The sequence below is a fragment of the Pan paniscus genome, chromosome 7 (assembly GCF_029289425.2).
Source record: "Pan paniscus chromosome 7, NHGRI_mPanPan1-v2.0_pri, whole genome shotgun sequence".
Classification (NCBI taxonomy): domain Eukaryota; kingdom Metazoa; phylum Chordata; class Mammalia; order Primates; family Hominidae; genus Pan; species Pan paniscus.
The window spans coordinates 152,017,391-152,044,023 of record NC_073256.2 but is presented as its reverse complement, the minus strand read 5'-3'; the positions used below and the strand labels follow the sequence as shown (position 1 = coordinate 152,044,023).

The window sequence follows — 26,633 nt, the reverse complement described above, 5'->3', positions numbered from 1 at the left end:
GAGAAAACATATAGCACATGAGGAACCGCTGCAAAGATCCTCACAAAACACTAAGATAAAGGACAGCGGCTGGGCACCTGTGCAGAAGCCCAATGCATAGCAGTCAGTGTCCCATTGCAGAGTTCATCAGCCACACTAATAATCCACTGGCTCTTTCCTGGGAATATTCAGACTGGCATTTCTAAATAGGCTGGCTATTCATCATCTGTCGGACACCATTAACAAGGAGACATTCCAGACAAAAAATATTTTGGTTAATAAGTCCCTCTGGTCATTCCCAGGGTTCTCAGAGAAACATGCCTGACAGAAGATTAAGTTTTTGGGAAGTTAGGAAGTTCTGAGAGTTACTGTTAGTGGCATAAAGTGAAAAACGAAAAAGATGCAGCACCCGAAGCTAGTGGTGGGTGAATAAGGAGCAGCAGTTAGTATTTCTTACTTCTGTCATCACCGTCAGCTAATAGGGTGTTTGTCCATGGCGTGCTCAGCCCCTCACAGGCCTTGTGAGCAGACCTGTCCTCTCCCCATTTAGAGGAAGCAGGAGTGAGGAGGAAAGTTATGTGTAATTGCGTCTCAACCAGTAGCGCACACTTGAGACCCTTTGCTTTGGAGTAGAGGAGGAAAGTTTGCATAGGACAGTGAGAGTCAGAACCTCCTTGGTGCCAGGGGCCTTGCAGTTCTGCGCCCTCCCTCTGCCCACCCAGCCTGTGTGAGTCCTGACCCCTGGCCAGAAGCTTTGTGACACCCACACTCTCCATGGCCCACTTCCCTGCTGAGCAGTCAGTGACTTGCTTTCTGAAGAGTATAGCTTCACAGAGAGGGCTTTAGTCAAGAACTGTGTTTAGTCACCTCCGCCTTTTGGGCTCAAGCATTCCTCTCACCTCAGCCACCTGAGTAGCTGTGACTACAGGCGCCTGTCACCACACCCAGCTAATTTTTGTATTTTTTGTAGAGACAGGGTTTCATCTGGGTACCTGCCTCTGGGGTTGAATGTATATGGACTCAGAAAAATGGATAATGTCTCTTGTCTAATTCATATGGCAGATAGAAGCCATGTGGATCAAGGTGGAAAGAACTTCTAGACTGGCTCTTGCAAAGCTTTTAGTTCTTTGCTTATATTAAGATTCTCTTCTTTCTAAATGAGTTGTAGATAAGAGAGAAATTTTAATTTTAATTTTTTTCATTTTCTTTTTGAGACTGAGTCTCACTCTGTTGCCCAGGCTCGAATGCAGTGGTGTGATCTTGGCTCACTGCCACCTCCACCTTTTGGGCTCAAGTGTTCCTCGCACCTCAGCCACCTGAGTAGCTGTGACTACAGGCACCCGCCACCACACCCACCTAATTTTTGTATTTTTTGTATAGACAGGGTTTCACTATGTTGCTCAGGCTGGTCTCAAACTCCTAGACTCAAGCAATCCACCCACCTAGGCCTCCCAGAATGCTGGGATTACAGGTGTGAGCCACCGTACCCTGCCTTTCATTTCTTTTATAAATAGGAAATGAATAAATGCTAAAAAAGCAGAATTCACATAGAATTATGAGTGTCAGTGTTGTAAGGTGCATTTTCCGACTTCCACCCTTCCACGCCTAACCAGCATTAGTGAGAGACAGTGCCATTCATGTAGGAGCTGGCCCTGAGCTCCTGCCCCTTCCCGGAGATTCACCTCCCTCTCAACCGTCCCCCATGCCCCTCTCCTCCCTCTCATCACTGATCTACAGCCACGGTTCCCCGACTGCTGGCAGAGGAGCAACTGAATGCAAAGGCCACCCCTGCCTGGGAAGCCCCTTGCAGGTGTTCTTGCTGGTTCACTCCTGTATGTGGCTGGGACTCACTCAGCTTGGGGTCACCCTGAGGAACACTTCTTTGGTTCCAGGTGGGGCTGCAGGACCTTTCTCTGGGCTCCCAGAACCCCACAACTAGACTTGTTTCAGTTCTGTCTCACCTGGGTGTGCTTTCATTTGTCTCTATGTTTCTCTTGCTTGTCAGGAAATATCCCAAAGATGGGATTTGGGCTGTTCAGCTCTTAGCCTCAGGTCCTGGCATGGGGCCTGACACAGGGTACAGCCCCTTATGTGTGTGTCCAGTGAATGAATTACCTTTTGTTGTCCTTGCTTTCTTGCCTTGGGCCTTGCTGCCCTCCCTCCGTCCCAGCTGTCACCCTTTGCTCAAGAAACTTCAGTGGCTTTCGCCACCCAAAGCAGGGCTCCTCAAACTCATTTGACCTGGGGATCCTTCTGACGAGTATAAGACCCCTGACTTCTATGGAGTGCCCTTGGCAGCATGGATTCACTGGTGGGGCCCTTCTCTTGGTACTGTAGGCTCCTTCTATAGCCGAACAGCTGGAGGTCCTCTAGGCCCCCGGCTCCTTTTTCCCTCCGTGGTGTTGCAGGTGAACCCACACTTGTAAAACTTCCCTTAACTCCTCCAGACTGACTTTGGTGCTTCTACTGCGCGAATATACTATGTGGGTAAACCCATCAAAGCAATTACACTTTTACTTTGTACTTTTTTTTTCCAATTATAAGAGTAATTTTTTTTTTTTGACTTTGACAAGTTTGCTCTTGTCACCTAGCTGGAGTGCAATGGCGTGATCTTGGCTCACTGCAACCTCCGTCTCCCGGGTTCAAGTGATTCTCCTGCCTCAGCCTCCCAAGTAGCTGGGATTACAGGTGTCCATCACCACACCCAGCTAATTTTTGTATTTTTAGTAGAGATGAATTTGCCATGTTGGCCAGGCTGGTCTCGAACTTCTGACTTCAGGTGATCCACTTGCCTCAGCCTCCCAAAGTACTGAGATTACAGGCATGAGCCCCCGTGCCTGGCCCTGAAATCTTGCTGTAAAAGAAAATTAAAGCAATATAATATGGGGAAAGCACGTTTTTCTAACTGACCTCCAAGTTCTAGAAATAATGGTGCTAACAAGTGTTCTTCCAGACTTTTTCTCTGCATATGTAAACATAAATACACGGTTAATTGCTTTGTTATTTAATAAGAAACAAAAATGGGATCATAATATGTGTTCTGCAGCCTTAAAAAAATGTCAGCAGTATGTACTGGATATTTCTTCATTTCAGTACCAACATGTCTCCTAATTTCTTTTTTTAGTTTTATTGAGGTATAATTGACAAAAATTGTATGTATTTACGGTGTATATATGATATTTTGATATACATATACATTGTGAAGTCACAGCCAAGCTAACTCATTTATCTATCACCCCATGTAGTTAACTTTTATGTGTGTGTGTGTATTGTGAGAAGATCTGTTCTTTTTCGGCTGTGTGTGATGGCTTATGCCTGTAATCCTAGCATTTTGAGAAGTTGAGGGAGGAGGATCACTTGAGCCCAGGAGTTTGAGACCAGCCTGGGCAACATAATGGGACTCTGTCTCTAAAAAAAAAAAAAAAAAAAAAAACAGATAAAGCGGCTTGTGCCTGTAGTCCCAGCTACTCAGGAGGCTGAGCCAGGATGTTGAGGCTACAGTGAGCTGTGATTGCACCACTGCACTCCAGCCTGGGTGATAGAGTGAGACCCTGTTTTTTTTTTTTTTTTTTTTAAAAAAAGACATTTGGGTTGGTTCCAAGTCTTTGCTATTTGTAGCAAACCTGCACGTTGTGCACATGTACCCTAAAACTTAAAGTATTATAATAATAATAAGAATGAAAAAAAACCCCACCAAAAACCCGACCTTCTCTTTTAGCAAATGTCAAGTACACAATACTGTATTATTTGTATGTCCTAATTTTTTTTAGTGTCTGTATGGTATTTACTTCTATGGATAATGCATAATTTACTCAACCTTTTCTTTTTTTGATGACATATGTTTTCTCTCTAATTTTGTGCTATTATAAATAATGTTACAATAAATGTTGTCATGAATATCATTGTACATTGTACATTCACGTTGGCTATATTGCTAGGAGAATTGCTGTGTAGAGGGTATGCTTATTGAAAAGTTTGCTAGGTTTTATCAGAATGCTCTCTGGAAAGGTTTTATCCATTTATATTCTCACTAGGATCTAAGATCTTCTGTTTTTCCATATCCACATCAACCCAAGGATATTATCTTATTTTAAAGAGTTTTTGCCAATTTGATAGACAAAAAATGGTGTATCATTTTAATTTGCATTTTGCTGGTCACTAGTGAGGTTGACCATGTTTACTGTTTAATGGCTATTTACACATCTGTGAATTACTGTTCATATCAGTTGTCTATGTTTTTGTTTGCTCTTTATTGATTTGTAGGAGCTCTTTGTATAGAAAATATTAACACTTGTCTTTAGAGAATCTGTGTGTACTCATTTTAAACCTCACAATGCATGATAATGATTGTTTTATACAGTAAGTGTTCATTTAGATTTAGCTACATATTTATGACTTTCTGGCTCTTCAGTCCTTGGATCTGCATCCATTCCATCTCCATCCATGGATGAGTTTTTTTCTGCTATAGAATACACTTTAGATTTCTTTGTAAAGAAATCTGAATGGAGCTGCTCATCATGAACTCTCCTGGTTATTGTTTATCTGATGTGGTCCTAATTATTGCCTTTATTATTATTATTTTGAGACAGAGTCTCGCTCATTTGCCCAGGCTGGAGTGCAGTGGCACGATCTGGGCTCACTGCTACCTCCACCTCCTGGGTTCAAGCCATTTCCGGCTAATTTTTATATTTTTACTAGGGATGGGGTTTTGCCATTTTGGCCAGGCTGGTCTTGAACTCCTGACATCAAGTGATCTGCCTGCCTCAGGCTCCCGAAGTGCTGGGATTACAGGCGTGAGCCACCATGCCCAGCCTATTGTCTTTATTTTTAATATATGTTTTTCTTGGGGATAGGATTGTAGGTTGGCTTTTTTTTTCATTTCAGCACATTGAAAATATTATTTCATTGAATCCTGGCTTTTATTGTTGTTAGGATGCCAGCTGTCAATCTGACTTTAAGTGCTTTAATTCCCTAGTCTCTTTGTTTTTGGTTTTCTAAAGTTTTACTGTGATGCATCCAGGTAGGATTAAGTAAATTTTTACATCGATGTTAGTTGGTCTTCTTAAACCTATAGATTTATGATTTTTATAAATTTTAGAAGAATATAAACTGTTCTGCCTTTTGGTATTGCCTCTGCTTCATTATCTTTCTGTGACTTAAATATTTGCTAGTCCTTCTCTATACCTTTACCCTAACTTTTATGTTTTCTTTGCTTTTATCTTGTGCTGCATTCTGCGTATTTACTTCTGATCCATTTTCCAGTTCACTATTTTTTACCTGTTATTTTTAGATAAAATTCATATGAGATAAAATTAGCCATTTTAAGAATTTTAAAATATAAAATTCAATGGTGTTAGTGTGTTTACAAGATTGTACAACTTCTACAAGTACCTAATTCCAGAACATTTTCATTACTCCAAAAATAGCTCTGTACCCATTAAGCAGTCATTCAAGATTCATCCATATTGTAGCATGTATCAGTGCTTCATTCCTTTTTTATGGCTGAGTGATATTTCATTGTATGCATATGCTACATATTGTGTATCCATTCCTCTTTTGATAGACATTTGAGTTGTTTTCACTTTTAGGCTACTGAATAATGCTTCTATCAGCATTTGTTTACAAGTTTTCACATGAATATTTGTTTTCATTTCTCTTGGATATATACCAAGGAGTGGGATTGCTGGGTCATATGGCAATTCTATATTTAAGTTTTTCAAGGACTGTCAAACTTTTTTCAATAGGAGGTGCACCATTTAAAAACATTTCAGTCAACAACATATAAAGGATCCAGTTTCTCCACATCGTTGCCAACACTTGTTAATTTTCACATTTTGGTTTGTACCCATCCCAGTGAATGTGAACTGGTATTTCATTGTGGTTTTGGTTTGCATTTTTGATGATTAATGATGTTAAGCATTTAAGTCTTTGATCCATTTTAAGTTAATTTTTGCATATAATGTGAGGTAGGGTTCCAAATTTGTTCTTCTACATGTGGTTATCCAGTTGTCTCAACATCATTTGTTGACAAGACTGTTCTTTTCCCATTGAGAGGTTTTGGCACCCTTGTCAAAAATCAATTGAGTACAAATGTATGAGTTTAATTCTGGACTCTTAATTCTATTTCATTGATCAATACGTCTCTTCTAATGTCAGTAGTATACTGTTTAGATGGCTGTGACTGTAGTAAGTTTTGAAATGGGGAAGTTTGAATCTTCCAACTTTGTTCTTCTTTATCAAGATTGTTTTGACTTTTCAGGGTCTTTTGCAGTTCCATATGAATTTTAGGATCAGCTTGTCTATTTCTTCAAAAAAGACAGTTGGATTTTTGGTAAAGATTGCATTAGATCTGTATTAGTCCATTCTCACACTGCTATGAAGAAATACCTGAGACTGGGTAATTTATAAAGAAAAGAGGTTTAGGCCGGGCGCAGTGGCTCACGCCTGTAATCCCAGCACTTTGGGAAGCTGAGGTGGGCGGATCATGAGGTCAGGAGTTCGAGACCAGCCTGGCCATTATGGTGACACCCCGTCTCTACTAAAAATACAAAAATTAGCTGGGTGTGGTGGCACGTGGGCCTGTAGTCCCAGCTTCTCGGGAGGCTGAGGCAGCAGAAGAATCACTTGAACCCAGGAGGCAGAGGTTGCAGTGAGCCAAGATGGCACCACTACACTCCAGCCTGGGTGACAGAGCGAGACTCTGTCTCAAAAAAAAAAAAAAGAAAAAAAATAAAAAAGAAAAGAGGTTTAATTGACTCATAGTTCCTCGTTGCTGAGGAGGCCTCAGGAAACTTACAGTCATGGTAGAAGGCAAAGGAGAAGCAGGAACCTTCTTCACAGGGCAGCAGGACAGAGTGAGTGCAAACAAGGGGAAGTGCCAGACGATTATAAACCCATCAGATCTTATGAGAACTCACTTATCACGAGAACGGCATGGGGGAAACTGCCCCAATGATCCCATTACATCCACCTGGTCCCACCCTTGACATGTTGAGATTATGGGGATTATAATTCGAGGTGAGATTTGGGTGGGGACACAGAGCCAAGCTGTATCAAGATCCATTTAGAGACTACTGCCATCTTAACAATTTTAAACCTTCCAATCCGTGAACATGGAATATCTTTCCATTTAAATTTAGGTCTTGTTTCATTTCTTTCAACAATGTGTTGTATTTTTCAATGTACAAGTCTTATACCTCCTTGATTACTTTAATTCCTAAGTATTTTATTCTTTTTGATGCTACTGTAAATGGAACTATTTTCCTAATTTATTTTCAGATTGCTCATTGCTAGTTTATAAATACAACTGTTATTTGTATATAGATATTTTATCCTGCAATTTTGCTGGACTTGTTTATTAGATCTTGTGAACTTGTTTATTAGTTTTTTAAAAAAACTTCTAAAAACTTGTTTATTAGTTTTTTAGTGTATTCCTCAGGAGTCTTTACATATAATCTTGTCATCTGTGACTAGAGATAATTTTACTTTTTCCTTTCTAATCTGGATTCTTTGTATTTTATTTTCTTGCCCAATTTCCCTGGCAAGAAACTCCAGTACAGGGTTGAGTAGAAATGATGAGTGGACATTCTTGTTCTGATACTATCTTAGAAAGAAAGTATCCAGTCTTTTACCATTAAGTATGATGGTGTGTGTGTGTGTGTGTGTGTGTGTGTGTGAGAGATAGATGTTCTTCATTAGGTTAAGGAAGCTCTTTTTATTCTTGGTTTGTTGAGTGTTGTTTATTTTTTAAATCATAAAATGGTGTTGGATTTTGTCAGATGTTTTTTCTGAGTTTGTTGAGATGACCATGTGGTTTTTTTTCTTATTTGTTGTATTAATATGGTATATTACACTGATGTTTTTACATGCCAGGATGCATCACCCTTGTAACTTTTGGATAGATCTCATTTGGTCATGTTGCATAATCCTTTGGCTGTGCTGCTGGATTCAGTTTCCTAGTATTTTGTTAAACATATTTGCATTTATATTCATAAGAGATATTGGTCTAGAGTCTTTGATGTCTTTGGTTTTGGTTTCGGGGTAATAGTGGCCTCATAGCATGACTTGAGAAGTGTTCCCTCTTCTTCTATTTTTTGGAAAAATTTTTAAGTATTGGTGTTAATTCTTCTCTAAACATTTGGTAGAATTCACCAGTGAAACTATTTAGTCCTGGGCTTTTTATTTTTTCACTGATTCAATCTCTTGTTATAGGTGTATGCATCTTTGCTATTTTTGAATTAGGTTCAGTAGTTTGTCTTTCTAGGGAATTTTCCATTTTGTCTAGATTGTCTAATTTGTTGACATGTAATTGTTCTTAATATTCTCTAATAATTATTTTGATTTTTGTAAGATTAAATGGTAATGTTCTCCCTTTCATTATTGATTTTAACAAATTAGGTCTTGCTATCTTTTCTTGGTAAGTTTAGCTGAAGGTTTGGCATTGTCTTAATCTTTGAAAAACATTGGTTTTGTTGATTTTCTCTTTTCTTTTTCTATATTTTATATAATCTCTTCGCATTCTAGGCATTATTATTTCTGTCCTTCTGCTTGTATTGGATTTAGCTTGCTTCTGTTTTTTTTTCTTAGGTTGGAAAGGGTAGGCTATTGATTTGAGATAATTCTTTTATCTTTCAGGTCCTTCTCTCTCTTTCTTTCTCCAGCTTTATTAAGGTATACTTGACAAAATTGTGTAAGTTTACAGTGATGATTTGTTATACGTATATATTGTGAAATGATACCACAATCAGGTTAGTTAACACATCTATTACCTCACATAGCTACCATTATTTTTGTATGTATGTGGTGAAAACATTTAAGATATGTCTTAGCAAATTTTAAGTATATAATACAGTGTTGTTAGTTATAGTCACCATGCTTTACCTTAGATTCCCAGGATGCATTGAATCTATAGGTTGCTTCTGTTAGTATGAACATTTTAACAATATTAATTCTTCTGATCCATAAATGTGGGATATCTTTCCATTTATTTGTGTCATCTTCAATTTCTTTCATTGATATGGTTTTTAGTATACGGATCTTTCACCTTGATTATATTTATTCCTAAGTATTTTTTTCGACGCTATTATAAATGGGATAGTTTTCTTTTTCAGTTGTTTTTGTGTAGAAACACAACAGATCTTTGTATGTTGATTTTGTATCTTGTAACATTTGTAACTTTATACATTATCCAAAAGCTATTAGAAGTATAATCTTTAGGGCTTTCTATATCTAAGATTATGTCATCTACAAACAGAGACAGTTCTACTCCTTCCATTTTACTTTGCATGCTTTGTATTTTTGCTTACCTAACTACTCTGGCTAGGACTTCCAATGCCAGGAAGCATATAAGTGGTGAGAGTAGGCACCCTTGTCTTATTCCTGATCTTAGAGGAGAACTTTCAGCTTTTCACGTTGATTATTATGTTAGCTCTGGGTCTGTCGTTTGTTGAAGCACATTCCTTTATTATGTTGTGGTACATTCCTTGTTATCTAGTTTTTTGAGAGTTTTTATCATGAAAGGTTGTTGAATTTTGTCAAACTTTTTCCCATACTTATTGATATGATCATGTATGATTTTTGTCCTTAATTCTATAAATGTTATATATCGCATTTATTTATACACATATGTTGAACCAGCCTTGCATCTTAGAGAAAACACCCTCGTTATCATGGTGTGTAATTTTTTTAATGTGCTGTTGAATTTGGTTTGTTAGTATTTTTTGAGTATTTTTGTTTATCAGGAATATTGGCCTGTAATTTTCTTTTTTGGTAGTGTCTGTCTAGCTTTGGCCTTACAAAATGAGTTGGGAGGTATTCCCTCCTCTTTAATTTTTTTGAAGAGCTTGAGTAAAACTGGAATTAATTCTTTTTTAAATGTTTGGTAGAATTCACCAGTGAAACCACCTGGTCCTGGGCTTTTCTTTGTTGGGAGATTTTGATTACTGATTCAGTCTCCTAACTTGTTATTGATCTATTCAGATTTTCTACTTCCTTATGATCCAGTCTTGGTAGATTGTGTGATTCTAGGAATTTATCAGTTTCTTCTAGGTTATCTAGTTGGTTGGCATATAATTGTTGATAGTAGTCTTTTATGATCACTTGTCTTTCTGTGGTGCCAGTTATAATGTGTCCTTTTTTATTCAAAATTTAATTCATTTGTGGCCTCTCTTTTTTTCTCGGTTAGTCTAGCTAAGGGTTTCTCAACTGTGTTTATCTTTTCAAACAACAAGCTCTTAGTTTGTTGATCTTTTTTATTCTTTTTCTATTTTGTTTATTTCTGCTCTACTCTATTATTTCCTTCCATCTGCTCACTTTGGGCTTATTTATTCTTCTTTGTCTAATTCCTTGAGTTGTAAAGTTATGTTGTTTATTTGAGATTTTTCTTTTTTTCTAATGTAGACAATAAACTTTCTTTTTAGAACTGTCTTTGCTACATCCTATAAGTTTTGGTATGTTGTGTTTTTGTTTTGTTCATCTCAGAGTATTTCTAATTTCCCTTATGATTTCCTTTTTGGCCCAATGGCTATTTAAGAGTACCATTTAATTTTCATAAATTTTTGAATTTCCCAAATTTCTTCCTTTTTATTTCTAATTTAATTCCACATACTTGAATGATTTCCATTCTTTTTTCTTTGAGATGGGGTTTCACTCTTTCGCCCAGGCTGGAGTGCAGTGGCGTTATCTCGGCTCACTGCAACCTCCGCCTTCCAGTTTCAAGCGATTCTCCTGCCTCAGCCTCCTGAGTAGCTAGGACTACAGGCGCCCGCCACCATGCCCGGCTAATTTTTCTGTTTTTTTTTTTTAGTAGAGACGGTGTTTCACTGTGTTGGCCAGGATGGTTCTCAAACTCCTGACCTTGTGATCCACCTGCCTCGGCCTCCCAAAGTGCTGGGATTACAGGCGTGAGTCACTGCGCCTGGCCCAGTTCTTTTAAATTTATAGAGACTTGACTTATGGCCTAAAATGTTGTCTGTTTTGGAGAATTTTTCATGTGGACTTGAGAATACTTTGTATTCTGCTGTTGCTGGGTGGCATGTTCGGTATATGTATTAGAATTTGTTGGTTTATAGGGTTATTCACATCTATTTCCTGGCTGATGCCCAGATTTTATAATTGAGGAATATGTGGCTTAGAGACTCAGAGGAGTTAAAACAGCATGTTCAAGATTACCTATATAGTAAGTGAGAGGGAGGGATTTAGGCCCAGCTGATTTGATGTTATTTGCATGTTATGGTGGTAGTCCAGGAATAATCAAATTCTTATCATTGAACCTACTTTTATAAATTATTTTCCTTTATTAAATAATTTACTTTTGACAAATTCTTCTTCCATATGTTTTCTTTTGTGTGTGTGTGTGTATACTAAACTACTTTTGTCTGTGTAGTTTAATTTTAAAACGCATGAATTCCTTAGTTAAACTCAGCCTCTTAACATGACAAAAAATTTTAAAAAGTCTTTCATTATGAACTTCAAGTCTTTCCTTTTCTCTTTGTGAAAGTTCATAAAATTTGAGGCTTGTAGAGGCTTAGTTTCTCTCTAATGATTTTCATCCAGGTTTAACCTTCACAATTCATTTTAAGTTGAGAGCTACTTGAAATGGTTTAATTAAACCTTTAACTGAGTAGTAATTGATTTATTATTTTGGTCTCTCGTTATAACGTGAAGCCACTGAAATCCTCTGGTTTATTTTATAGCCTTTTAATCTTTTTTGCTCATGTAGGAAGTGGTCTGCAGAAAGACCTTTCATTTTCCTTCTCTTTTCCTCATCAAACCTCTGGCTGTGATCCAAGAAGAAATTTCCTAATGGACCAAGCTCATTCTCGTGTGTGTGATCCCATGTGCGTGTGAGTGTGTGATCATATCTCTGTGTGTATGTGTATGGGTGTGTTTGTGAGTACACAGGTATGTGTGTATATGGGTGTGTTTGTGTGTGTGCCTGTGATTGTGTATATAGGCACGTTTGAGTGTGCACGTTGTGTGATTATGTAGATGGTGTGTGAGTGTGCATGTGTGTGATACTGTATATGTGCGCATGCGAGTGTGCATGTGTGTGATTGCATATCTGGGCACATTGTGAGTGTACGTGTGTGTGATTGTGAATATGGGCACGTTTGTGAGTGTGCTGTGTGTCGTGGGCATATGTGTAAGTGCACGTGTGTGTGGTTGTGGGCACATGTGTAAGTGCACGTTTGTGTGTGAGATTGTGTATACGGTACATTTGGGAGTGTGCACATGTGTATGTGGTTGTGTACATGGGTTGTGTATGTGGTTGTGTACGTGCGTGAGTGTGCATGTGTGTGTGGTTGTATAGGTGCTTGTGTATGTGTGTATGATTGTGTATATGGATATGTGTGTGCACGTGTATGATTTTGTATATGGGTGTGTATGAGCATGTGTGTGTGAGAGTGTGTGTGCACACGCATGCATTCATTTATCCTGATGGAGGCTGGGGCAATTGAGGAAGAATGTACATGGGTCTCCCGAGAGCCTCGTTTTGGCTCTCCCATCTTCTCTCTGATTTCAGACCCTCTGCAGGAATTCTTCCTTTCTTATCTTTCCTCTCCTCTCCCCTCCCCCTTTCCATCTCTTTAGTCATTAACTGTTTGTTGGGTGCCTGCTGTATGTCTGGGTGCTGTGCTAGGTGCTGGGGCTGCAGGAGGGGCCCACAGGCTGTTGACTCTGGCCCCCTAGCTGGTGAATGGCAAATAGGCAAAAAGGCAGTTTCAGTGCAGCAGGGCGAGTGCCTCTGCGCGGTTAAGTTCAGGCTGCTAAAGACGTCCTCTAATGTGAGGGTAAAAGGAGGCTTCCCAGGGGAGGTTGATGTCTATGTTTAAATCTGTATGTTGTCTCTTCTGGGCATTTACCACAAATCCAGTCATTCTGAGTGCATGTACGAACGTTGAGCACTCTGATCTGCCCTGGTCAGCAGCGCAGTGTAGTGGAAAGGGCATGCGTCCTGGAATCAGACTTAGGCTCCGTTCCTGGAGCTTTCATGTGATTGCTGGAGCCTTGGCTGGCACATAGGGACCTTTGTGCAGATTACAAAAGGCGCCCCCATTCTGAGGGGATGAGCTAGTAACAGGAGCTGTTTCTGGGTGAACAAACATAAAACGTGCTCAGGGCTGATGCAGCCAGTGCCGGAGCACACAGCTTGGCTAGTGGAATTTGGCCCTGGTAAGTCTTCAATCACTGCCTCACAAAGGGTACAGCCTGCACCACAGCCTTGAGGCTCTGCTGGGGACTTAGACAAGTGGCATGGCTTTGACTTTTGTCATCTGTCAAAGAGAGATAAGATACTGACCTTTTTCATAGGTTCTGAGACAAGTGCATGTTCATACATGATGCCTTAGTCCATAGTGACTGCCTGTTAGACATTGTACCCTCCTGTACCTTACATCCGTGTACTTTCCAGCCCAGGGAGTGGGATCACACTGAAGCTTGTCACTGCATGAGACTATCATCATTTTCCTGCAGAACTTAGTGAAGAGGTCAAAGTATATTATTTCTGTGCTTAGATATTAATTGAACTGTCCAAAGGACTTGCTATGACATGGGTATGAAGTTCACTGACTTTGAGGCAAACAGGTCTGTATTCAATTCCTGATTCTGCCATTTATTAATTCCCTGACCTTGGAGCAAATTAGTTAATCTTCTTAAGCCTCAGTGACCTCTACTATATGATGGGGATCATACTAATGCCTCCCTTGGGGATTAAATGAGGACGTGCATGTGAAGTGCTTAGCATGGTGCCTGAGATATATGTGCTTAATAATGATTAGTTATCGCCATTATTTACATGGCATTTCCACGATGTGGCTGGTAAAAGTACAAGGAGCAGGCCTGCGATGCCTTCAGCCTCCCTGGTGCCTGGCATTGTGGAACAGGATGCAGTCTGTCCCTGCAAAGGGGATGTTGCATTCCTCATAAACCTAAGAGGCTTGTGTTCCACTATTTATGATAAATAATTCATTGTCTCCCCTATTGCTTCCTGAGCTTTGGAAATAAACGTCAGGGAGATTGACTGTCAGGGCCTTAAAATGTTAGTCTTTCAGGATTTTCCAAAATTCTTGAGTTGGTGTGACTAGAGATTGAGCTGCCCTGTGCGAGTGCTGGGAAGCTGGCCGTATCCAGGGTTTTAGGCATAATAAAATTTGTGTGCCTTTAATTCTACATTGGATTTCCTGGTGTGAGAGCTATTTTAAAATGAAGAACTCAAGGAAAAAATGCGTATTGAGTCAGAATGAATGAGAATGCATGTCCATCAAGAAATCACATTATCTAACTGTGGACCAGGTGGGGGGATAATAGTTTCTTAAAAGAGATATTCTAAGTCAGAATCTTAATGACTACGGCCATAATATTAAACAGTTGCCATTTATCAATCACCTCCTGAGTTCTGTGCCCAGCATCGTAATGGATTGCTTTTATCAGTAGTGACTCGATAAAATAGAGGCAGTTTTGTGTTTATTTTTCGCATTGGAAACGGAGGCTCAGGGGAGATTTGAACCCAGGTCGGTCCAGCTCCAAGCCAGCATTCTCTGCACAGCACAGATTGTCTCTATTAAAGTGTGTAGTGCTGACCTTTTCTTACCCATGCTTCAGGGGTATGTGATTCTGCACAAACATTTTTGACTGGGAATAAGGAAACCCACGTTCCAGTTCTGTGTGCTCAGCAGCTGGTTCTGGAAAATGTGCCAAGCCTCTTGAACCGTTGTGTCCCTTGTTTCTTTTCCTATTGAGGACATTGTGTTTGCTGCATCCATCTCTTAAGATTTTTATAAGGCTAAAATGAGATAATAGCTGGGAAAGTGCCTTGCAAACTTGAGTGATGCACAAATAAAGGGCTTACATTATTAAATTGTTGATAATGTTGGGCTGTTTTTTCATAGTGTTCACGTTGTGTTTTGATTGAGTTAGAAGTAATCCTTTGGCCGATTCTCTGCCCCTTGCCAGTTTTTGGCCTTCGATCTGCAAGGATGATTTTCTGACTAAGAGGAAGTTGTCCCCAAACTGTGGATTTAGAGCAGAGTTAAGAGGCACTGTGGCTCAGCCCTTTCTTCCTTTTGGAAACTGGGGACACAGGAAATGGCTTCTTTTCCAGATATTTCTTTTTCTGTCATCAAACAGTGGATCAGTGTGTACTTATTAATTGTATCTACTCCACATCCAGCTCCGTTCAAGACCCTGTGGGACCCAGGAATTAAAAGGCCAGCTCAGACCTCAGGGTTTGTCATAAAAGGTGGGGAAAAATAGAAACAATCAGGGAGTGGTGTGGGCGCATACACGCCCTACGTGTGTGTGGCTCACACTGTAATTCGCATCAAGCTGTGGGGATAGTCATCCTGCTCACTTAGCTGGGGACACCTCATGGAGGAGGCACTGAGGTCTTAACTGGACCGGACATGTTAGGATTTGAACTGGGGCTTGGTGTCTGATTGGTAGTGAAGGAGGTGGTCACAGCTTGGGAGAATAGTACAAGTAAGTGAAAAGAGACGGGGATTCTCTGTGTGTATTTGGGGAGGTCTAGAAAATTGCCCTGAGCAGTTAAGGGGGAGGAAGAAGGAAGTGGGGGCACTGAATGTGTGTGTGTGTGCAGGTGTGTGTGTCTGTGTGTGCATATGTGCAGGGTTGGATCACGTGCTAAAGGACCTTGAAGGCCAGGCCTGAGAGTTGTGGGCAAAATCATCCAGAACGATGGAAGGTTCTAGAGTGAGGGAATGACAGATGAGGGATGGAGGCAGAGAAAGCCCAGAGCAGGAGGCTGGAATCTGGACACTGTGTGCAGGCATCTGGGTGGTGAGGTTGCTGTGTGAACAGAGAGGGGATTTACTGGGCAGAAATCTTTAGGGCAAAGTCCATAGAGTTTAGTGACAGATTAAATAAAGGAATTCAGAGGGAGGAAGAGGGATTAAAGCTAACTCCATGGAAATGTTTTGATTTAGAGGTTACATGATTTTCCTTGCCCAGTCTCAAGATTCTCAGCTCTGCCATAAAATGCGAGTAGTTGACAGCAGCAACTCATTTTCAGAGCTTAAATTATTCAAGTTCATTTATGAATATTTCATTTTTAGCTAGCTAATTGGTCTTGAGGATCTGAATTATGGATGCAGCAAGCTGGAAGATTAGTTTTGTCACCATCGTGTTTGAGGTTTTCCAAAGCTTTCAGGCCGATTTTATTTCTTCCTTGTCTTGGAATTAATTGTGCATTGCTCATCAGTTTAATTCACCCAGATTTGCTGGCTGCCTGCTGCGCAGGGCACCAGGTTAGGTGCGAGGGGGATAAAAAGTAATCAGGACAGGGACTCTGCCTTCGAGGAGTCTCCAGTCTGGGGGAGCGGAGACTCACGATGGCTGCTGTACCGCACGCTGTGCTGTGCTCCAGCGAGTGCAAACACTGTGGCTGTCTGTGCTCCATTGAGTCTGTGTGGAGAAAACACTGGCTACCCGGCAATAGTAAGTTTGCCAAACTCAAGCTTAAGGGCACAGTTCTCCGCAAGACGACCAAGTCTGCCCAAGACTCCTGATACCAGCCACAAGTTTGGAGGGTCTCCTGGACCACCTTTACTTCTTTCTTACTACTACAGATTTGGAAGGTCCCTGCGGCCTCTCTCAGCTTTGATAATTTGCTAGAATAACTCACACAACTCAGGAAAGCCCTGTCCTCATGATTATAATTTGATTATACTCAAAGGATGCAAATCAGAGAGCCAGTTAAAGGGAGAGAGGTGTGTGGGTAAAGTCGCAGACTGGGAAGGTTCTAGACGTGGAGCTTTTGGTCCACCCATGGGGTCCTGAGCAAAGTTACCTCTCTCCCAACTACAACATAGGACAGCACTCAAGAGTATTTCTAATCAGGGAAGCTCACTCGAGCCTTGGTATCCCGAGTTTTTATTAGGACTCCATGACACACTGCCCACATGCTGCCTTTTAGTCCCTGTCCCTCCTGTAGGTTCTGACCGATGCCTTTTATTTTCCAAAGTCCCCATCATAAATCCCATTGTCTGGTGGCCAAAGTCCCTGGGTAAACAAAGATGCTCCTATCAGGAGGGACATCCGGGGGCCTAGAAATCACCTCCCTGTAGCCAAGGGCAAAGGCCAGACTTCTCTTTGGGTAAAGTTAATTCTTCACTCACAATCACATCCTCATAGAGTGTTTCAGGGGAGTGGCTTGTGTCTGCGGGATGGCAGAGTCTGTCACTGGGTTTAGACCTGGGCCACAGGCTTCAGTAAACTCTTAGGCACCCTGTTTCTGGAACTCAGCTGACATGACACGAGGTGGGTGTTTTGTAGCCTCTCTGCTAATTCCGCTTCTCTGATATGAATTGCTGCTTCAGTAGGTTGTGCAAGTACACGTGGTTGTGAAGAAGAATAAGGAGGAAAAGTTTTAAAGATTCCAAGGGAAATGGTTTCTTACTCTGTACCTTGTATTTCTTTCCTCCCATCTCCCTTGCACACAGGCTGGTTCTCCTGTAAACACAGCCTTTTTTCTCCTTGTTTAAATCTAGGGAGGGCTCCCAGGGCCTTCTGTCCCTTGTTTTATCTGGTTTGCCTTCCTATCATTAAGTACCTTCTCCTCCTTTGTGCTCCCCTGCCCACCATGCCCCAGGGAGATAGAGCGAAGGCAGGAATCTCGCTGGTTGCCTTAGTGCAGGACTCTGGTTTGGATCTTTCAGCCAAGGCTGACCCACTCACCAGTGGTGTTGCAGTTCGGTTGAAGCTCTGTTCCAGCAAGGGCCCTCCTTTCCCAGGAAATCTCTTGCCTCATTCTGGTGCCAGGTTTCCCTGAGGTCTTGGGTACCCCGTAGCAAGGCAGGCTCCTTTGTTCAGATTCCCTGTGGTCAGGCTGTTGTGTCCCTGCAGACTCTGCCCCAGACTGTTCTGCCCATCTCTGCTCCCCTTTGCCCCTGTGGCCTCCCTCTCTGATTTGTGAGCACAAGTGACTTACTTAACGGGTCCTCATGGTAATAGCAGTAGGTAAAGTGGCTGGTGTCCTACTGTGCAGAGCAACAGCTTTAGAGAGAGCAGGAAGGGACCTGAGAGACATTCTACAGATGCACGTGTACCCAAGATGGTGCCAGAATCTAGTACTCCTTCCTCTACCCCAATGTTCAGGTTCAAAGAGGGTTGCTGAAGTGCCACTCCTCTGCCAGACAGATGACTGGCATTGGGGATGTCAGCCAGGCTGCTGGCGGCTCTCTGCTTGGTCTCGCTCAGGGACATCTCCTAAGTCTCATCGTTGAAGACCACACCCCTCCACCTTCACACAACTGGATGAGATGCTCTGCTCCCTGCCCTACTCACCCATCTTTTTTTTTTTTTTTATTTGAGATGGAGTCTTGCTCTGTTGCCCAGGCTGGAGTGCAGTAGTGTGATCTCAGCTTACTACAAGCTCTGCCTCCCAGGTTCACGCCATTCTCCTGCCTCAGCCTCCTAAGTAGCTGGGACTACAGGTGCCCGCCACCACGCCTGGTTAATGTTTTTTTTTTTTTTTTTTTTGTATTTTTAGTAGAGACAGAGTTTCACCATGTTAGCCAGGGTAGTCTCGATCTCCTGACCTCGTGATCCGCCCACCTCGGCCTCCCAAAGTGCTGGGATTACAGGCGTGAGCCACCGCGCCTGGCCCCCGCTCACCCCTCTTAATTCCCACCTTCATTCCGGAGATGAATGCCTTAAAAATTAACACTAATTGAGAAGAAACACAAGTTGTAAAATGATTTTAAACTTGCTCTAAAGCAGCTGTGATCATGCCATTGAAAATCACTAGGTCGCTAGGAAACTGGAAAAATATTGTTATTGTCTTTAGTGCTATAATTTGTGGCTTTAGATTGTAATTATTTTTTCTTTTTCTTGCCAGGACAATTTGACTCTAATAATTATGACTCCTTGAAATAATCTGAATAGTTTTGTAACTCATTAAGGGCGTGACAAGCTCAGCAGCCTTTGAGAACGCTTTGCAAAGAAGTCCCTAAGCAGTTTCTGAGAACTGGATTTCAGTGGAAATGGTGCTTAACAAGAGGCAGGATTTGTGAATGGGGGGTTGACAGCCGCAACTTAAAATCCTGTTAGCATTGCTGGAGAAGGATGTACAGAGATGCTGATAAACTGATTGTCTTGAATCAGAACATTAGAAAATTGATTACCCATTAGTACACAGATGCAATGATATTAGCACCAACGATAATTGTTTGCAGCTGTTAATGTCTGGAATCACTTTAGATTTTTCATTTTTAATAAAACGTGAAACCTGAACATATCCTCACACTTGGAGGGTGAACGTGAACCCTGCACTGCCATCTCACGTGATTCCATTGTGCCCTCTTGTTTCCTCTGTAGAGTTTTTGGTCATGAAGAGGAAGAGAGGCAGGCCTAAGGGGTCCACGAAGAAGTCCAGCACAGAAGAGGAGCTGGCAGAAAACATTGTGAGTCCGACTGAGGACAGCCCGCTGGCTCCGGAGGAAGGGAACAGCCTGCCTCCAAGCAGCTTGGAGTGTAGCAAGTGCTGTCGGAAGTTCTCCAACACGCGCCAGCTGCGGAAGCACATCTGCATTATCGTGCTGAATTTGGGTGAGGAGGAAGGAGAAGCAGGTAAATGCTGCCAAAGGGCTGAACATGTCAATTTCTTATGAAGAGGTGTATCTGCTAATATCAGGTTTCACTGGGTCAGTTTTTACTTGGAAATAGCACATATTTATTCAGCTCTCACCCATCTGGAAAAGTGCTTATTTTCCTAATGATGTCTATTACCGTAAGTAGTCTTTGAAGTGAATGTGTCATCTGGGAGTTGATGCCCATGGCATGCAGGTCAGGGGACTGCTTTGCTAGATGCTTCGAGAGTTGCAGGGATGGTAAAACACAGCCTCTCTCTTTGCTGAGCTTATGTTCTGGGAAAGAAGACAAGGTTTTAAATGCATCATGTTAATCGATAACAAATTGTCAGCAGGAGAAAGCATTCTGATGGAAAGTCAGGAGTGAATCTGGTGTCACAGTTTGGGTGGCATTGAATTGAAGGAAGGACATCTTAGTGGGCCGAAGTGCAGAGATTAGGATCCTCAAGGCTCCTATGAGGGACCTCGATGGGCCAGCATTGGCTGAGGACTAGATTTCAGTGAGCATTCTCGAAGAAAATAAAGACTATCGGGTGCCTCCTTCAGATACGTTCTTGACTAGGCTTCAGCTCTGAAGCAGCTTCTAAAAGAGGCTGAAAGGCGGATAGATGTGGTCAGGGAATGAAGTCGCTGTGGGGTAGTGTGTCTGCAGATGGCCTTCGTCGGAGGAATGAAATAGCAAGGCTGTGCTGGAGCAGTTGGGGCCTCTGCTGTGGGTTCTGTTGTTGTTGAGTCCTTGCACCATTTTTGAAGCCTTCAAACTGTACCCCATGTTTAAGTTCTTTCTGTTTTGTATTGTGCTAACCATGTTATGTGGGAAGCAGTTCTCATTAAGAACATAGGCTCTGGGTTACGGCTGTCTGGGTTTGCATTCCAGCTTCAGCACTTACTAACTTCATTTTGCCTCAGTTTCCTCATCCGTAAAATCGGAATAAAAGCAGTCCTGTCTCCTATGGTTGCTTTGACAATTAAGTGAGATAGGACTTAGAAAGTGCTTCCAGTAGTACCTGCTATATCAAAAGCACCAAGTGAATGCCAGCTATTACAGCGAGCCGTTCATAACCACATGGATACAGTATTGTTGTCATCCTTCCTGCTTCCTGGATAAGGGCGTTTAGACTCTGAGAGATGAAGTAATTTGTTTAGGGTCCTTTAGTTAGTAAGGGGACCTGGCCTTTGAACCCAGGCCATCCTACTCTGACCCTTGTTCTTAAATTCCTCACCATAAATGCCTCCCTACAATAAGCAAGACTCTTGGTTTGCAAAACCCTATCATAGTTTGGGTGAATTATTGAGTAACTCATCAACTAATATTTATGGAGCATCTAGGTTGGTGGCCAAGGCTCATTGCCAACATCTGTACAAGTTGTAGAAAATACCAGACACTGTTCCCTCTCATAAAGAACTCTCAAGGCAATGATGTAAAACCTTGTGGGGCTGCACGGGCTCATGAAAATAACCCATGAGGATCAAAGGAGGTGGAGCTGTCCCTAAATGGAGCCTGAGTAATTGCCGTGTGAGAGCTGTAGGCCGGGAGTGCTGTCATTTCAGAAGGATCCGCATCGTGTTTCAGAACCTAAAGTCCTTTTGGGAAATAAAGATAATTTTAGAAATGAGATGGTTGAAAGAGGAAGGATTAGGATGGACCTCCCCTGAACCCGAAGCTCTGATTTCCAGTGATTTGTTAATCACTGGATTTGGGTTACAGAGTCTTTCCCCCACCCTCTTGTGCGTGCATGCACACTCTCTCTCTCCCTGTCTCTCTCTCTCTCTCTCTCTCCCTCTCTCCCTGACTCTCTCTCTCTCTCCCTGTCTCTCTCTCTGTCTCACATGCATACATATGCATGCCCCCTGCTCCGGCACAGCTAGGTAACGATGTTGCATTTTAATCAGTGCTAGCCATCGAGGCAGCTCTGCTGTCTGTAGTTTCTGCACTGCCTGAGCCCTTCAGAGAATCTAGTTCTCTCCGATCATTTTCTGCTGTCTTCTCGAGAATCCGTTTTGTTTGTACCTTCACAGGGTTTTTCCTGTCAGGTTCCTTCTGAGACACTCGGGGACTTTCTGCACAATTGTGGCTAGAAATCAGAGACTTTGCTCTTTGGCAACACTGAATTTTTCTGCTTTCCGTTCTTCCAGACCTCAGGTCAACCTCTGGGTTTGAGGCTCAAAGTCAACAGCACGGACCCTGGAGGCCCAGAAGTTCGACTGGGTCTGTGGCCGTTCCCCAGTCTGCACTGCCCTTAGGGTCAACTCTCTAAAACAGGGGTCCCCAATCCCTGGGCTGCAGGCTTGTACCGGTCTGTGGCCTGTTAGGAACCAGGCTGCACGGCAGGTGAGTGGTTGGTGAGCGAGCATTACCACCTGAGCTCTGCCTCCTGACAGATCAGCTGCGACACTCGCTTCTAATAGGAACATGAGCCGTATTGTAAACTGTGCATGCCAGGGATCTAGGTTGCGTGCTCCTTATTGAGAATCTAATGCTTGAGATCTGAGGTGGAACAGTTTCATCCCCAAACCACCCCACCCCACCATCTGTGGAAAAATTATCTTCCATGAAACCAGTTCCTGGTGCCAAAAAAGTTGGGGACCGCTGCTCTAAAACACAGTGCCTTAGTGTCTCCCCATCACAGCAGAGTGCAGAGTCTTTCTCCCTGCATGTTCAAGACCCTCACCAAAACCATCTTTCCGTGTGGCTCTGTGGCATCATTTGTCAGTGACATAAAGTATTCTGTTTTTTGTACCAACCAGGGTACACTTGATGAAAACTTAGGTTTTTATCAATTTTTCACTGTCGTAAATACTGCTTTAATAACTATTCCTAAATGTGTGTGTGTGTGTGTCAATATGTATACATATTTGTAGACTTGTGTTATGATTTTTGTAGGATAAATTCCTAGAACCGGATTGCTGGGTTGGAAAGTGTGTTAATATTGCCAGATTTCTCCCCAGAAAGCTCACATCAACTTAGATTCCAGAAGTGTCTGAGAATGCCTATTGGATATTATTACTTTTGTTTGTTTTAGTTTTTAATACCTGTAATGAAACAGAAAATACTAAGAAAGTGAAAATATTCCAAAATTTCACTGCCTGGGGTCAATGACTGTTACACTGAAAAAGAGAAGGCCCTCCTCCATTCTTTGTAGACCCATATGGATTTTTCAGAACTGAGATTATTCATAATATTCTGTGACCTTTTTTCACTCACTAATGTGGCAGATAAATTTTTCATGACAATATTTTTTATTTAACAAGCTGTTTTCTAGCGCTTTTTTATGCTACAGTTGCTGTTCTCAGTGTTTTACAACTAATAGTCATTTTAATTCTCATGGTAGCTTAAGAGGTAGGCACTATTTTTGTTGTTGTTGTTGTTTGTTTTGTTTTGTTTTGTTTTTTTGAGATGGAGTTTTCCTCTTGTTGCCTAGGCTGGAGTGCAGTGGTGCAATCTCAGCTCACTGCAACCTCTGCCTCCCAGGATCAAGTGATTCTCCTGCCTCAGCCTCCCAAGTAGCTGCAATTACAGGCATCTGCCACCACGCCCGGCGAATTTTTTGTATTTTTAGTAGAGATGGAGTTTCACCATGTTGACCAGGCTGGTCTTGAACTCTTGACCTCAGGTGATCCACCTCACTTGGCCTCCCAAAGTGTTGGGATTACAGGTATGAGCCACTGTGCCTGGGCAAGGTATGCACTATTGTTATTCCCATTTTATAGAAGAGCAAACTAAGGCACAGATGTTTCAGCCGTTTGCTTTGGTCACACAGCCCATATGTGGTGGAGCTGGTTGTGAGCGAGGTGGGCTGGCTCCAGGGTCTGTGCTTTTGACTGCTTTGCTGTGTGTCCTTACCCAAAACAGTGTTACTTGTTGTCATTTTTAAAGGCTGTACAGCATTTCTTCATATGCATGGGCATACCTCATTTTGCTTCATTGGTCTCTAGTTGATGGGCATTTAGAATTTAGAATTGTTTTAAAATTTTCTCTCTGATCAAAAAGCACTACTCAGGTGAACAGTCCTGAGCATGCATTTTAGATTTATTATATTATTTTTTGCACTTATGCCATTATCTTAAATGACTAATAATGTAATGCTTGTTAAGTTTTTATTTAACGAGCTGTTTTTTAGTGCTTTTTATTTTGCAGTTGCTGTTTCTCAGTGTTTTACAGCTAATAGCTCTTTTAATTCTCATAGCAGCTAAGAGGTAGGCGCTATTGTTATTCCTATTTTATAGAAGAGGAAACAGAGACACAGATAGTTTCAACAGTTCGCTTGGATAGATCACACAGTCTGTAAGTGTATCTTTTAGTTTCCTTTGTAGCATTGCTTTTTTTTTTCTTTTGCATTAGGAAAATGCAAATCGGGCATATTTTACATTTTGACGCGCATACGTATTGTCAAACCGCCCTGTAGAATGTGCGTATCAATTATTTTTCCGTCATGGGCCATGTCCTCAGATAGCCTTTATCCTTTTCATCCTGGGTTGTGTCAGCCTCTGTCCTTGCCAGTCTCTTTTGTGAACAGTTTGCTTTAATTGTTTTAATTTGCTGCTCCTTGGTCACTAGTGGGCTATCTCTGTTACAGTTTTTAGTTATTTGTGTTTTTTGTGTGATTGGGGGCATTCTGTGTTCATGCACTTATACCTTTGAATGATCATATATGCTGAAAATATTTTCTGCAATTTGTCATTTGTCTTTTAATTTTCTTTGTAGCATTGCTTTTTTTCCTTTTGCATTTTGCTGGAGTTTTAAATTTCTGTATTGTCACCACTCTTTGTATCATATTGTCAAATGTATCTTTTACATTTTTTGTCCTTTTATCATAGTTTACAAAATTTACCTCATATCCCCTCCAATTTAAAAAAATGCTTCTGTTTCTCTGTTATCTGTATGGTTTTATGTATATCTTTGATTCATTTGGACATTGCATTTTTGTTTTCTGTAAGTTGTGAAGTAAGGCAGTTATATAGTTGACTTTTTAACAAGGTGGGGATTAAGGGCACCATCCCACTCTCAACAGTTATTTTCAAGTATAACTTTTGACTCTCCTCAAACTTAACTAGTAATAATCTACTGTTGGCCAGAAGCCTTACCAATAGTCAATTAACACATATTTGGTATGTTATATGTATTATATACTATTTCCTTATAATAAAGTAAGCTAGAGAAACAAAAATGTTACTAAGAAAGTCATAAGGAAGAGAGAATATGTTTACTGTTCATTTAGTGGAAGTGGATCATCATAAAGATCTTCATCTTCATTCTCCTCATGTTGAGTAGGCTGAGGAGAAAGAGGAGGGGTTGGTCTTTCTGGAGGGGTGGGAGAGATGGAAGAAATTTCAGTACAAGTTTCCCCTTGCAGTTCAAACCCATGTTGTTCAAGGGCCAACTGTATATATTTGACCAATAAATCTAGGGAGAGGAATTATCTTAATAAATACAATTCAGTAGATAAAATATTTGAAGTCATAGATAGGGTCCACGGAGAAAATACAGATCTGGCAGTTCAAAGTCTCAAACACCCCTTAAAAAATAAAACTTTGTGTTTTGAAATAATTATGAATTCACAGGAAGCTACAAAGATACTACAGAGGAGTCCCATGTGTTCCTCATCTGGTCTCCCCCAGTGGCTACACCCTGCACAACCCTAGCGCAGTATCAGAATCAGGACTTTGGCCTTTGAGTGCACGTTGCTTGCTGCCAATTTGCCACTCACAAGTATGGCCTGTGCTCACCACCAGGAGGCAGAACTGCTCTGTTGTCACAGGGCCATGCACCCTGTCCCTCAATTGTCACCCTCGCCTAGCAGCTGCCAGCCTGTTCTCCAACTGTGTGATTTTGTCATTTTGGGAACACTGTGTAAATGGACTCACACAGTATGTGACCTTTTGTGGTTGGCTTAAAGAACTCCCCTTTTAGACCTAAGTTCTAATTTTATGACTGAAGAATTTGAGATGCAGAAGTGATGATGATCAGGTCACATGACTCATTTGGGGCTGGTTGGGGCCCGTGTCTCCCGACTCCTGCCCCGCTACCAGTTTGCTCTATCACGTCTGTGCCTTAAGACCACTCTCATTTCTACCTCATGGATGGAGATTTTCTCCAGTTCAGCATATCTCTGTCATATTTTTGTCTAACCTTATAAGCGATGGAAGTGGCACCCTGTGTGGATTCCTGATGCTTATTTTCTACTCTGTAATAATTAGGCAGTCTCTTCAGCAATGGCAGACAGACAGGGTCCTTTCTAATCAGATTATCGGCTTCCTCCAGGAATAGCTGTAGAGAAAATGGCCTCCTATTCCATTGATTTGAATGACCTAAATTGACTTTAATTTAACAAATACCAAATGGAAAGGTAGACGCTCTGGGTGTTTTTTCCTTTCCAGCCATGGTTGAAGCTCTAAAATATGCAGAAATGACCTTATGCCCAGCTGCCTTGTGGCTGGCATCCATGTGATTGCACCGTGTTCCCTAGTTTGCCAAGCACAATATCACAATTTGGAAAATTCTCGAGTAATTGTTTTAATATGTGCTCTGTCAAGAGCAGTCTAGTGACATTTCAAACAACTGACCTTGGCTCTATAGCTTGTTAAAACAATTAGAAGAAAACAAAATAAACTTTTTCTTACCCTGAACCATGGCAAGTTAAAATAACTCTTTTGATATGTTTTCAACATTTATTTATTTTATTCTGCATTTGAATGGTAGCAGAAACCAGGAAAAGAGATTTTTTTTTCCTGTAGTTATGTAGAACAGCTGGTGTTTTGAAAATGTTTTGCAGCCTACAGAAATCAATATGTCAAATTTATAAAAGTGACTTCTGAACTTTTCTAAGCTTGTTATTTCTGGGGTCATTTTATGCAAGGAGAGTTGTGAAAATTTCCTCTTATTCTTGTTAAATTCTTCCTGTCAAAGACAAGGCATTCATTTTATGGTCTTAAGATCCACCTGTAATCTTCATGATGATTTTTTATTACAGTGTTTCAAGTCTCTGCCTTCTACTGTATTTGTATTAGCAAAACAGATGGCTTGATAAATACCTGCCATGACTGAAAATG

The 26,633-nt window shown here is 41.3% G+C and overlaps 1 protein-coding gene across 4 annotated transcripts in view; it reads left to right on the top strand.

The window, feature by feature from the left end:
* The window catches only part of ZFAT (zinc finger and AT-hook domain containing), a 321,691-nt gene that overhangs the window by 144,085 nt on the left and 150,973 nt on the right, over nucleotides 1-26,633 (top strand). For all 4 annotated transcript variants that reach the window (XM_063606918.1, XM_055116972.3, XM_024929945.4 and 1 more), the window contains one exon: nucleotides 19,312-19,563. In XM_063606918.1, coding sequence (XP_063462988.1) covers nucleotides 19,312-19,563 — 252 coding nt within the window. The remainder of the gene's footprint in view (nucleotides 1-19,311; nucleotides 19,564-26,633) is intronic.